At 33.7% G+C, this 13,782-nt stretch overlaps 2 protein-coding genes across 3 annotated transcripts in view; both read left to right on the top strand.

Annotated features, from left to right (window-relative positions):
* Positions 1-11,120, top strand: part of Myo61F (unconventional myosin 61F) — a 125,496-nt gene extending 114,376 nt beyond the window's left edge. For both annotated transcript variants that reach the window (XM_085944518.1, XM_085944519.1), the window contains 5 exons: positions 2,255-2,379; positions 3,186-3,398; positions 4,543-4,643; positions 6,437-6,539; positions 8,481-11,120. In XM_085944518.1, coding sequence (XP_085800644.1) covers positions 2,255-2,379; positions 3,186-3,398; positions 4,543-4,643; positions 6,437-6,539; positions 8,481-8,495 — 557 coding nt within the window. In that variant the 3' untranslated portion in view covers positions 8,496-11,120. The remainder of the gene's footprint in view (positions 1-2,254; positions 2,380-3,185; positions 3,399-4,542; positions 4,644-6,436; positions 6,540-8,480) is intronic.
* dbe (KRR1 small subunit processome component homolog dbe) overlaps positions 1-13,782 on the top strand; it is a 466,431-nt gene that overhangs the window by 303,314 nt on the left and 149,335 nt on the right. The window lies entirely within an intron of this gene.

Below are 13,782 nucleotides of genomic sequence, written 5' to 3' on the forward strand. Positions count from 1 at the left end.
TTTGAAAAAATTATTGGAGTAGAATAGAATATTACTTTTATGCCCCACAACGGACACAGATGGAGTGTTTATAAACAGATATGCTACGATTTAGTTAGCCATGAAATTTAAACTAATCTGAGAGTCGCAATTGTGAGAACGTCGGATACGTCTCCATGTAATTTTTTTATTACTGACGATTTTACTATACTACCATGCCAGTCAATGCAATGAACACTAAACATTCCTCTTTTCAAGCGATCTATTCAGTGTGCTTGACAGCGGAGTACTTGGTAGAGGGCACATCTCTGAAGCCATGAATATGAGTTTGTCTAAAGTCTGTTATAGTGGAACAATTTAACCCATTGAAAAAAGATTTAAAAAGAGTAAAAAGTAGACCAACAGTCAGATTAAATTTTATAGTAAATTTGACAAGTTGAGTTTACTTGTAGGTATTGAAACATTTTAATTTATATTTATCTTTTTGAATATCTAAAAATAAAAATATTAAATATTTTCTACCATGTTCAAGCGGCGCCAAATTGAATCCAATTGTCCAGAATCACTTGATAAGCAGCGGCGTCAAATTGGCGCCGATTATCTCCAATAGGTTCTTTATACATGCGTAGATGTGATTTTTTCTAGTTTTCTAGTGTGCTGGAATTCGATGACCTCCATATTCCGCCATTTTGAGATAATCGATAAAAACCGTCAAGCATATTTAGGACTGCAAATAGAATATTTTCTAAAACGAATTGCGTTAAACGTTAGTTATAAAACATAACAAATGACGGCTGACGACCTTGCAATCAACCTCCGGTTTAATTCTATTACGTAATCAGAATCAAGAAAAACTTCGATAAGAAATGAAGGTTACTGACTTTGAAATTGATAGTCTCATGGTCTCATGTACCTAATACCATTGGCGAAGGGCGGAGGTAGACTGTTAAGATCCAACATAAATAATACACATTAAACTTTGTCAAACGTATTTAGTTTCATTGGACTAAGACTACAATGTGTAAGTTGTGTTTTGTTAGTTTTAAAAATTCAATTAAACTCTGCCTAATCTAAGCCATAGTAGATAATACGCGAGTGGAGAACTACAAGGTTCTAAGTGTTTGTCCTTGGCGAAACAAAAGTAATAATGAGGCAGCTTAGAATACTACTAAACTTCATTGTTGGGTTTGTTTTCTCAATGACGAACACTTAGAACCTTGTAGTATTGTAGGTATAGGTGCTCGCTATAGTTTAACATATTAGTCAGTGGCAAAGGGTGGAGGTAGGCTCTTGAGATCCAACACAAATAGTGCACACTAAACTTTCCGTCAAATGTATTTGTTTTCATTGACTAAGACTACAATGTGTAGATACATAGTATATGTTAGTTTTTTAAATTCAATTAAACCCTGCGTAATCCAAGCCATAGATAATAGTCAAAAAATATTCATCTATCTATAAAATATCTGAAATTATGCCTTTAAAATATATATAAATTTGGATATTTTATAGATAGAATATTTTTTATCGATTATGGTTTGATTAGGCAGGGAATAATGGATATTAAAAAACTAATCAACACCATCTGTGATATTATATATTCTTAATTCAACGATAACAAATAAGTATGACTGAAAAAGTGTGTACTATTTTTGTCGGATCGCCTATACTGCCGTACTAAGCACAGAGGCCGTATCTGCATTTTAGGCAAGTGGGAGATCTGAGCTTTCATATTATTTTACTTTTCCAGCTAATACTGGGGAACTTTTTATTTATTTTATTTGCCTATAATAGTTAATTTTGGTTTAAGATTTGTTTACATACCTTGAAAATTTGATTTATGTTATTATTATTATTATTATTATGTATTGATATTAGCCATATATATGTCAGATACGGCTAATATGCCTTAGTAAATGATAGTTACAACCAAATCGCTTAGTATTTATCGAGTTTATTTCTCAAACTCCGTAGATACGGCTATTAAAACCCTTGATTTCTCCGTAACTATAGCAGTTACGGCTTGGATTTATTCACCGATCTTATACAAAAACTCTGCAGAATCCAAATATCGTTTAGGCAGGTTTTAATTGAATTTTAAAAACTAACCAGTACCACCTGCAAATTGTATTCTTAGTTCAATGAAAACAAATAAGTACAACTGACAAAGTTTAGTGTGCATTATTTATGTTGAATCTTAACAGCCTATCACCATCCTTCGTCGCTGCCTAATACTATTGTCCAAATATATTCAGGAATCTAATTTTTTTTTCAGGCAAGAAAAAGAGCTACCCAAAGAGTGTTGCACCTTGGTTCAAAGAAGAACGACTTTCAACCGAACAGCAAACCCTCAAACAAAAGTTCATAACCGTCTCGTTACCCGCCGGTGAAGTTATCAAGGTAATACGCGAGTGGAGAACTACAAGGTTCTAAGTGTTTGTTCTTGGCGAAACAAAAGTAACAATGAGGCAACTTAGAAAACTACTTCATTGTTGGGTTTGTTTTCTCAAGGACGAACACTTAGAACCTTGAAGTATTAGGCTCGCGAATAATGGAATGTTTTTAATTGTAAATTCCATTTTAACTATAGAAATATATCCATACAGCTAAAACTTAAAAGATAATTACAATATTGTATTTGGTTTTTGAGCTGATACTGTGAATTCAACCTACTACTTCAAAATTTCATATTTGGTAGACGGAGCTGGTTAGTTTATAAAATTCAATTAAACCCTGCCTAAACCAAACAATAATAGTAATAGATATAAAATATTCTTCAGTCTATAAAATATCTAAAACTACGTACTAAATCACATATAATTTTTCCATTTATATATTATATATCCATACGATATTTATTTTTATAGATAGAAGAATATTTTTTATCATATTATAGTTTGGTTGAGGCAGAGTTTAATCGAATTTATAAAACCACCTCCAATTAGTATTCTTAGTTCACCATTCCCACCCACATGGTGGAGTAATGTGCTGAGTATATTTTCCTGAAGCTGTGGGTCCATTATATGGTTCAAATCTTGCATCTTGCACAATTCTGATGTTATTTTTTTTTAATCTTTTCCTGACCAAAGAACTGATAAGTCGGACGAATGGTTAATGGGAATTTTAAATCAATAATATTTGGAGTAGGTACTTTAATTTATTGAAAAACAGTAATTTTTAAAGACGCACTTCATCATTGTTTTCAGTATTCCACCGGTGTTGAGAAATACGACCGTCACGGCTACAAACCACGCGACAGAGTCCTTCTGGTCAGCAATAAAGCCCTCTACCTGCTCAACGGCAAGAAAGAGTTCAAACTGAAGCACCGGCTACCACTGGATAAACTGGAATTTGTTGTTACCAATGAAAGCGACCCACTTCTTGTTGTCAAGATTCCACCAGAGCTCAAGAAAGATAAGGTACTGATCTGTTTTAATTAAAATAAAAGACAACATAATAATTTACTACATAATAGCGCCTGTACACGTGCAGGAATTTACTGGCAGCAATAGTGTGTATTTTAAACTATCGTGATAATAACTATTTACACGTAAAAGTCCTGACTGTCTCTCCAATCTAATTCTTTAAGAGTGAGTAAGACGCAATATTGTCATTTTATGGTACTATTTGACAGGTTGTAGTAAAAATCGGTTTACCTCAAAATTCGTTCGTAGTTTGTTTTTTTTGCCGGCAGGCTCGCCACTATCGTTTTACTGCGCAAGCGCAGATCGAAAGATTCTCAACTGTCGCATGAAAATTCAGAAGTTTCCGAACTTCTTTGATTCATGCATGCAATCATGCAACTGCGGGATAATACATGTTTACACGTACATTTTCTTGTTATGGCCGCGATTATACGTACTGTCAGCAGTAAATCCATGCACGTGTAAACTGGGTATTACGCTATTCTCATGTTTTCTTCTGACTTATAGAAAATTTCTTTGTTTCAAGCATAATTAAAAGAAACTGATTTTTAAATATCTTGGACCTAATATTTTACCATTTAATATTTATGATTTTTTTCTAAATACCTACAACTATTAAACAGCTGTGGCTGTTCGCTATCTATTGGAAAAAGTTGTTATGCAAAGAATTTGGACTAGAAATAGATGAAGCCGTATACTTTATTTCTGTTATGACATTTGAAAATGGCTACCAATTTTTTATATATATTGAGATTACTTACTTGAGTGCAGTTATGAACGGTTTTACACAATGGGATTTTCAACTAAATAATAATGTCGATGTGTAGTATTATTGGTTGCATATTATCTACTCATTGTCTTTATATATGCCTTGCAAATTGGCAAATAAATGTCATAGCATTAGTGTGAAGTTCTCTGCAAATGAAGATGCAATGCAGTCACCTGTAGCTAAGCTAATCAGTGGACCAAATGTCCTTTTTTTGCTTCAATTTCATACGTTTAGAAGGTTTCTATAGTAGGGTTTTTTTCAACATCGTTGTTATTATGTAATATTTTTTTATTATCATTAATTAAATGATTGAATGGGAAGAAATACAAATATGTATCTACTGATGTTTATTGTAATTTCTGTTAACAGGGAGATTTAATCCTGTCGGTCCCCCATCTTATTGAAGCAGTAATCAAAATCCTGGATGTCACAAATAAACCTAACACCATATCCATTGTGGATACTGGATCGTAAGTATTTTTCTTGATTCAATTCATTTGTTCATATGGTAATAGATTTTAAATGACTTAAGAAACAGAAACACTATCTTGAGTGACATATTGAGTTCTCTGGATGACTAATATGATGATGACATGATTGTGCTATTGAATCTGAAAATATGACACCGTATTTGCAATAATACTCTTACAAAATGAGCCATTACGAAACATATCACAAATTATCTTACTAGAAAATATGTCCACCGCCTTAGCCACAGATATATAGTCTCTCTGCACCAGTCTTAATCTCCCAATCTTCCTTTTCCCTTCTTTCATAATACCTACCATTCATTATTGATTGAAATATAACATTTATAATAAAGTAATGATAAATTGCTTTGCTGAACCAAAAGCGATCCTAATTAATGGCACTCAATTCGAGCGAGTCAACGACTACGTCTATCTTGGACAAGAAATGTCAATTTTATTGACAGTAGTGGTATGTATGATTAAATTTCTCGCAGAACCAAACTTGCATGGAGTGCATTTGGGCGCCTGAATCAATGACATATTAAATGGACGACTCACTTCATACCGGCGCGCACGAGAAATTGTGCATGAAAGTCATTCACAGATGTATAGGTAGATGTCACGTGACCATATGACGTATCCATTTCCATTATGCGATACAAGCTTCGAGAATTTATAGTAATATAACCTTTATTGTAATGGCGTATTAGTGTCATGACTCATTGCGTTAGAAACAGATTCTCGGTTACTTACGACTTCTCGGAGATTAGACGCAAGTGAGCCCAGCGAATCACAGGCGACTGTCCAATGGTTTCTGTCATTCAATTGCATTGAATAAACATTCATCAATATCTTAAAATGGCATTTTATAAATAATAAATAATACTAATACATGAAAAGTGATATCCCATCTTTCTTGGAGTGTTTAGTAGATTTTTTTACAATTTTTTACTAGGCACATTGGCATTTTGTAACACAATAATAACGGTGGAGTCGAAACCTGACAGTCAGAGATTTTGTATGGGCAGACCCAGCGGTGTCGCCAGACCGCTTGCAAGCAGCAGAATGTTCATTTGAGCGTAGGATACCGATATTAAAATATGAATTTCGCCATCCGGCAGACCCGACACAAAGTGAATGTCATTTTATTTTCTAGATGCTTCGTCCATGTTAATTTCATTGGCCTGAATAGTATCTGAAAAATTACCTCCCATTGTGTCTTAAGCGTAAAGCGTTCAAACAATGCTCACATATGTGTGAAACATGGACTCTTAATGTAAAAGAAATTCAAAAATTACAAGTAGCGCAACGTGGCATGGAAAGATGCATGTTGGGCATAATGCGGAAAGACCACAAAAGAAACCAATAGTAAAGAAATGGCAATGGGTTGAACATGTCGCTCGGCAAGTGGACAACCACTGAAATAATGTACAGTCATACAGTTGTACCCAAGGGGCAGTAAAGACCACAGGGATACTATCAAACCTGTTGAATAGACGAACTCATAAAGTTTGGTGGATGTACGTGGCAGCGAAGAACTAGGGACCGAGCAGACTGGAGGTCTAGGGGAGGTCTTCGTCTAGCAATGAATCGAGCCCCAGTAATGCTCTGTATGTACATGTAATTATCCGAATATACTCCACGCTGGGATAACCAAGACCTCTTTTGAAGTTGACAGTTGCTATGTTATCTTGTCTTATTTGAATGTCATAGTATTTCTTCACAAATAATATGTGATCAATCATTACATTATTGAAAGCATGGAGAATAATAAAGATGACTATTTGTTACAGAATCACACACAATCTTGTCGGTGGAAAGCGAGCAGGACTAATTGAAGTCACAACAGGAACCCAGGCAAACATTCATAAAGACAAAAGTGGACATCTCATTGTGGTAAATATTGTTTAATTAATTTTAAAGGTTGAAGTGGAATTCTGAAGTTTTCGACAAATCGTTCAAGGTTAGAGAGCCAAGGCAAGAGTAATTCTTATTATGTAGGTATCATTTTGTCGCTATAGGATTGGTTTGTCGAATATCCATTTTTGTCGAAATCAACCTTTTAATGCAGAATGATTTTTTGTATCTAAATGGACCAGAACCATCCTTTTCTTTAAATTGCTTTGTGATGAATACAGCATTCATATGTTGTAATCAACAATTTAAATACCTCCATGTATTTAAATATAGGATAATGAAATTTGTTTTTCGTCTCCTGAACATTTGACATTTGGTATATTCGACAAACCAATCCTACAGTGACGATTTGCCGAATTTTATGATGCAAGTGTCCATGACTTGTTATTGTTCTTAATCCAGTCTGAATGAGTCCATCCCCAATTGTTTAAACTTTATTGCTTGTGCTACCCTACTTTATGTTTTACAGCCAAAAAAATATTATATTATGTGGGTACCGTTAGCAGCAGTGGTGAAGGGTGGAGTTAGGCTGTTAAGATCCGCCATAAATAGTGCACACAAAACTTTGTCAGTCATACGTATTTGTTTTCATTTAAATAAAACTACAATTCACAGGTGGTGTTGGTTAGTTTTTTAAATCCAATTAAATAAACCCTGCGAAAACAAGCCATAATAGATAATAGTCAAAAAATACTCGTCTATCTATAAAATATCTAAAATTATGCAATTAAATCATACATATTTTATAGATAGAATAATATTTTTTATCTATTATAGTTCGGTTTAGGCAGGGCTTAATGAATTAAAAAAATGTATCAACAATGTGTGTAATATGTATTCCAACGAAAACAAATAAGTATGAATGAATAAGTGTGCACAATTTTGTCATATCGCCCAAAATATACCAAAACTATTATGGTTTGGTTTAAGCAGGGTTTAATTTATTTTTAAAAACTAACCAATACCATCTGTAAATTGTAATCTTTGTTCAATAAAAATAAATACGTATGACTAAAAAAGTTTTAAGTGCACTATTTATGGTGGATCTTTACAGCCTACCTCCACCCTTTGCTACTAGTTAGCAGTCTCTTTACGTGTAAAAAATCTGTATTGCGCCCTCATCGCTGACCTCTGATATAGATTGTCTTTTAGTAAGCAACGGTGGATATTTTACTTTGATTTGATTATGGCACAGTAGATAATCGAATTTTTGGATATCTCTTTTTTTGTCGTTTCCTCATGACTGAAGATCGTGACCACCTTGGAAATTTTTAATCTTTTGACCGACTAAGACTTTCCACACCTCTTGATCCTCTGCTACTCTCAGGGCAGAGTGACTGCTGTCCCCCAAACGCTCCAGTTCGCCGACGCTTTTACTCTGTTTCGCTTTCCCTGGAGGCTACACAAAATCACCAGTCTCTCCAGGTTATCTGGTCCACGCCGAATAATATGTCCAAAAAACTGTGGAATGCGTCAGACATATTGTCGAGAGCCGTTCCTTTATCTGCAGTCTCCGATTGACTGGTTCATCTTGTGCTCTGTCGAAAAAATACGATGCATTCGGTGCCAACACCACATTCTAGACGGTATTGATTTAGGCTATAAGATAAATAATTTAGGCTATAAGCTTTAGGTATAACACTGTATTCATTTAGGCGGTTCTCGTGGTGCAGTGCGTAAGGTGCTTGCCTTCCATCCGGAAGCTCTGGGTTCGACCCGGTGAGGACACAATATATTTATGTGATTATCTCAAAGCCTGGGTGTTTGTGATTGTCCAAAATTACTAACAACCACCTTGTACGAAAAAGCATGTACATGGTTAGTAATAATTACTTACTAAAAAAAAAAACACCGCATTCTAATTAAACCTAAAAATTAACAACCTTATATATTATTTAATCGTATATTTTCTAATTACAGGTTGCCAGCCCCTGATGCAGTAATCACGATGTCCTAAACGCCATATTATGCCTCCTAGTGATAACTTAAGTCCTTAAAAAATGTTATTTATATAGATTTTAATATGCAAAGTTTTTGAAAGATAATGTTACGTTTCTATGGAATGCCATTCCACAATTTTTGTCTTATTTAAAACCGGTTTTGGTAAAGTGATAAACATTATAATAGCCACACTTCCTCGCATTATGGTTGACTATGAGGTTGGTTCTCTTGTGTTCTACATGATATCTGCATGTAATAATATTGTAAAAAAATCCCGAATAGCTTTTGACTCTCTAGTTAAACAGAGCCATCGATGACTGCCGTACCATTTGCTGAGCGGTTAATGGAGATAATTGTTGAAGGTAGCCACCACCCACTCCGGGTTAAAACTCCTGATAACTATGATGATCGCTATTATCAAAATTGGTTCTGTCAATAAATTTGTGGGTTTCTTTTACTATGTGTACATATTTAATATGTATCGCTGCATTTAACAAAAATATCTTCTAAGTTGTGATTTAATTTATCAATTTATTATTGTTTTTATTAGTATTTTATATTGAACATCTGTTTAATTTCACAAATAAAATTAAAAAGTTTACTGTTTATCCTTAATATAATAAAGAAACGACAGATTTTAATACTACTTGCATAATACATCCTGATATCTATGCTTCATTCAATCAGAATTGAAATCAAAACAAGGAATTTCATTGGCTACCAATTCAACCAATGGCAATAAGTGTTCTAAATCTATTACTACTATAAACTTTAGTCATCAATCCTCGAAGATCCATTGTAAGCCTACCACTAAACAATAAAGTGTCTGGTAAATGTGTTATTTTAAACCTAATACCCCGTTTACACATGCATGGATGTACTGTGCACAGTAAGAAAATGTATGGGAAAATATATATTATCCTGCGGTTGGCAAGATTGCGTGCATAAATCAAACAAGATTGGAAGATTCCAAATTGTGATGATTTATTGCGCGCAAGTAAGATTATTTTCGATCTGCGTCTGGGCAGTAGAGCAATACAGAACATGCCGGTAAAAAAATAAGCTACTCATTTTGAGCTCCGATTTTCAATACGACCTGTCAGACAGTAGTATAAAACGACAACCTCGCGTCTCGCTTACTCTTGAAGAATGAGATTGGAGAGACAGTCAGCACTTTTACATGTAAACAGTTATTGTCATGACAGTTTAAAATAAGCACAATTGCCGACAGTAATTCCATGCATGTGTACAGGCGCTATAAAACACTATTTAAGGCTACTCTCCTGATTTAAGCTAACCTAACCTAACCAACAAAGGACACCAGTTTACATTACTATATAAACTGCGGTCCAATAGAAATTGCCTTTCTGGTAGGACTTTTCGATGGCTGTTATATTAGTCTTAGACTCTTGACAATATGTGGAGGCAGTATTAAAATTTGATTTAATATTTTTTTTATTATGATATGTAGTAAGCGTCTACCTACAACTTGTAAAAACTTTTCCTTTGAATTTGCACAACATACTACTATTTATAAAATCATGCTGTGAATAATTACTTAATAGTCGATTTTACAAGGATTTTTATTATAGCATTATAGTTTGGGAATATCTCCAATGTAAAAATATTAATCACTATCGCGGCAACATTTCGAATCTATTATCGTCGCCAAAATGACTTTTGAATGCTGTCTAGTAGAGAATTTTACGTAAAGACATACAAAATCAATACAATCAAATAGATCACCTATAAATTAATAGCTCAAGCAATATATCCAAAATAAAGAATATTGGCACAAAAATAATGATAAACTATGATTAGTTTGGATTTAGTAAATGAAAAAATGTTATTTAACATACTGATATTGTGCATTCTTACATTCGCACAAGCGAGGGATTACTGTTAACATCTATTTCATACTGATCGTGAATATCTAACCAAGCCAATAGCAAGGGGTGAAGGTAGGCTGTTATGATCCGATATAAATAGTACACACTTTTATTACATTATATATAATATTACAGATGGTGTTGGTTCGACTTTTTAAACAAAAACAATATAAGTAGATAAAAAAATATTCTTCTATTTATAAAAATTTATATTATGTATGATTTAACGGCATGATTTTAGCTTGGTTTACGCAGGGTTGATTGCATTATAAAAACTAACCAGCCTAACTGCAATTTGTAGTCTTAATTCAATGAAAGCAAATACATATGACTGACAAAGTTTAGTCTGCACTATTTATGTCGGATCTTAACAGCCTACCTCCTCCACTCTTCGCCACTGAACCAAGCTTAATTTTCAAAATGATTTATTGTTTTTTTAAACATGGAACCGCTAATTATTTAAATAATTTTACTCAATATAAATGGGCTTTTGAAAATTCTCAACCGTAGTTGGGAATCACAGAATTCTTATCAATTACAATAATTTTGCAAATGCAATGTTTTTGTATTGTTATAAAATTGTTGTTTTAAAAAGTTTCCTGTATTTGGATATTATTTGAATAATTAATTGTCAATACATTGGATATATCACCTAACTGATAATGAATATTTTATAAAATAAATTTATGTGTATATTATGAAAAATTTGTTAAATTATTATTAATGTAAAATAAAGTCAATTAAACATTTACATTGAACAGTTGTTTTAATAAAATATTGACTCGAAAATGTTGACAAAAACCTTCTTCTATAGAGATGGAACCTAAAGCTAAGTGCACGTTCTTGCTCGACGGTTTCGCTCGATCGAACATGTTGATTTGGAAGCATGCTCGTTGTTACATCCACAAGTTCGTACAGCTAGACACAAAACGCTCAGTCAAAGCGTCTCGAGCCATGGACAATGAGTTGTTGTTTTCTTTAGCAGGTATCACGTATTACATTTTGTCAGCTGAATGCAGAACTATTCTAATTTACATTTGAAATTTTGTAGGAAGGGAGTAAGTAAATCAACGCCCGCTGCGAGTATCAAACTCGCCCTGCCTGACTGCCGAGTGAGCCTTCTACCCACCGAACCATCACCTCCTTAACCCCAATTACTACTTTTATGGGGATGATATAAGGACAGGGTAGGTCAATGACAGTAGACAGAATGATGTTGTGTGAAGAAAAGTAAATACCTCTTTATTGTCTTCTACCATAAATAAAATGAGGCGTCTAATTCAAAAAGTCCACAATTCGATATTTGCGGGAAACAACGTTTTTATGTTTCAAGCTTCAATTATTTGTTTTAGCGTAAGATTATTTTTTCCGTTGTATTCTATGTCAAAATTAGAACCAAATGGCAATTTGTTTCAGCCGATAAACTCTTAAATGTAATAAATATAGGCAAAATAAAATTGGACGTAGCGCTACTTGTACCTCACTTTTTAATTTATTCCGCATAAGGCACATATTTCCGAGGCACTGTCATGTGTTTACCGTATGCTACAGCATGGGAGACGCCATTTACAATATTGAACGTTCCCTCATTGGTTGACTTAAATACGCGCGAAATCAACCAAGCTTTAAATAATATCTAACACGGACTTAGCACTTTTTGTAATAAATCGAGATTAAAAATATTTTTTTTCGTAGGGTTTTGTCGCGTTTTGGAATTTATAGATCAATACGTATTGTGTAAAATTATACAAAGAATACATGCGTATTTTTTTCTCGATTTTAACCAAATGTGGACTTATCGTTTTTTGGAATTAGACGCCTCAAATACAGACAAGGTTATTATTAAATGACGTCTACTACTAAAACGATTGAGCAAGACCGTGTGTGTGTACTTAGCATAAATGTATGAAAGTGAAGCAAAATAGATCCGACCATTCCAACATATCACTCCAAAATCAATAAAAAACTTGACAAATATTTATGTCGTATTCAGGCATTAGTTGATTAATTAGGGTTGATTATCCCGGGATCTTAACTATCAGGCATGATATTGTTGAACACGGCCACCCATGACCGTGTTAACCGCAAGCTGTCAAATTTCATTGAGTAACACAATTAATACATCTCACTTGATTCAAAATGTATCCCATTAGAATCAAGTAAGGCGTGTTGACTGTGCAAACAATGGGTCTTTTTACTGGTTCTCCGCCACCGCTCGCTGTCATCTGTCAGTGAGTGCAGTGTTGCCAACCGAACTATAATTATAGTACATTTTGGTTCGTGTACTATTAAAAAAGTAACATTTTCGTCCGCGGACTATTAAAAAAGTATAGTACGTCAAAAATACCACAATTTTGGAAAATGGAATTAGTTGAATTCGCCGGCTGTGCGACTATTCCCCATTGCTTATTGCATTGCGTTTAAAAGTTGTCTATATTGTCGATGTTTAAAGTTCCGTAAAATGTTCGTACTTCAATCACAGCAAATCGTAATAACGTGAAGCGAGGGACGAGTAAGTATAATCTATATAATATAAAAAATATAACATCTCAGTATGCGATATTAGTCTATGGACATAGTCTTGCGTTGTATACTCTAAAAAACTAATGTGACAGTTAATGACGGCGGCCAGTGTTAGCATTTTTCGGTCGCATGCGGTGTTTTAATAAAGCAGGGCATCGGAATTTCTCGAATTCTCCATTATGTTTATGTGACAAACAAAACACTTACATTTTCAACACGTCCTATAATTTTTGCCGAAATAGTATACTTAATGTCTTGGACCACGTACTATAATTCGATGACAAAAAGATAGCTGAATTCTAAAATAGCGACTGACATATAAAGACGACGGAGAACCAGTAAAAAGCACCAAAACTTGATTCAGCAATTTTGATAGCGATATCACAGAAGGCTACACCTGGCAGAAGCAGGGTTTCTTCAAGATCTCTGGTTTGACTTAATTTTGAACTTCAAAAAAATAATTATGATTATAAAGGTAAGTTTAACTTGAATCAACACTTAAAATACATCTTGTACAAAACATTAATAAGACCAATTGTCACGTATGGTTGTTAGGTTTTGGTTTTTTTTTTTGCCTCGACACCTTAACCACAATGATAATGTCATTCTTCTACTTTTCTGATGACTATAAAATAAAATCTGCATATATTATAAAGTATAAAACATGTATGTAAATACAGCCACTTTGCCCACTTTCATTAATTTTATAGGTTATGTTTAAACGTCAGCTTGACAATAAATTATCATAGACAATACAACTATTTGATCTTTAAAAAAATAAGCTGTCAAATCACGGTTTAATTTATATTAGTTTGCGTGCCGTGATAATTAATACAAACATGGTAGGTACTTATAGATGATGTATAACA

The sequence above is a fragment of the Rhyacophila brunnea genome, unplaced genomic scaffold, assembly GCF_057557595.1.
Source record: "Rhyacophila brunnea isolate RB1 unplaced genomic scaffold, BYU_Rbru_1.0 scaffold_17, whole genome shotgun sequence".
NCBI classification, from domain to species: Eukaryota; Metazoa; Arthropoda; class Insecta; order Trichoptera; family Rhyacophilidae; genus Rhyacophila; species Rhyacophila brunnea.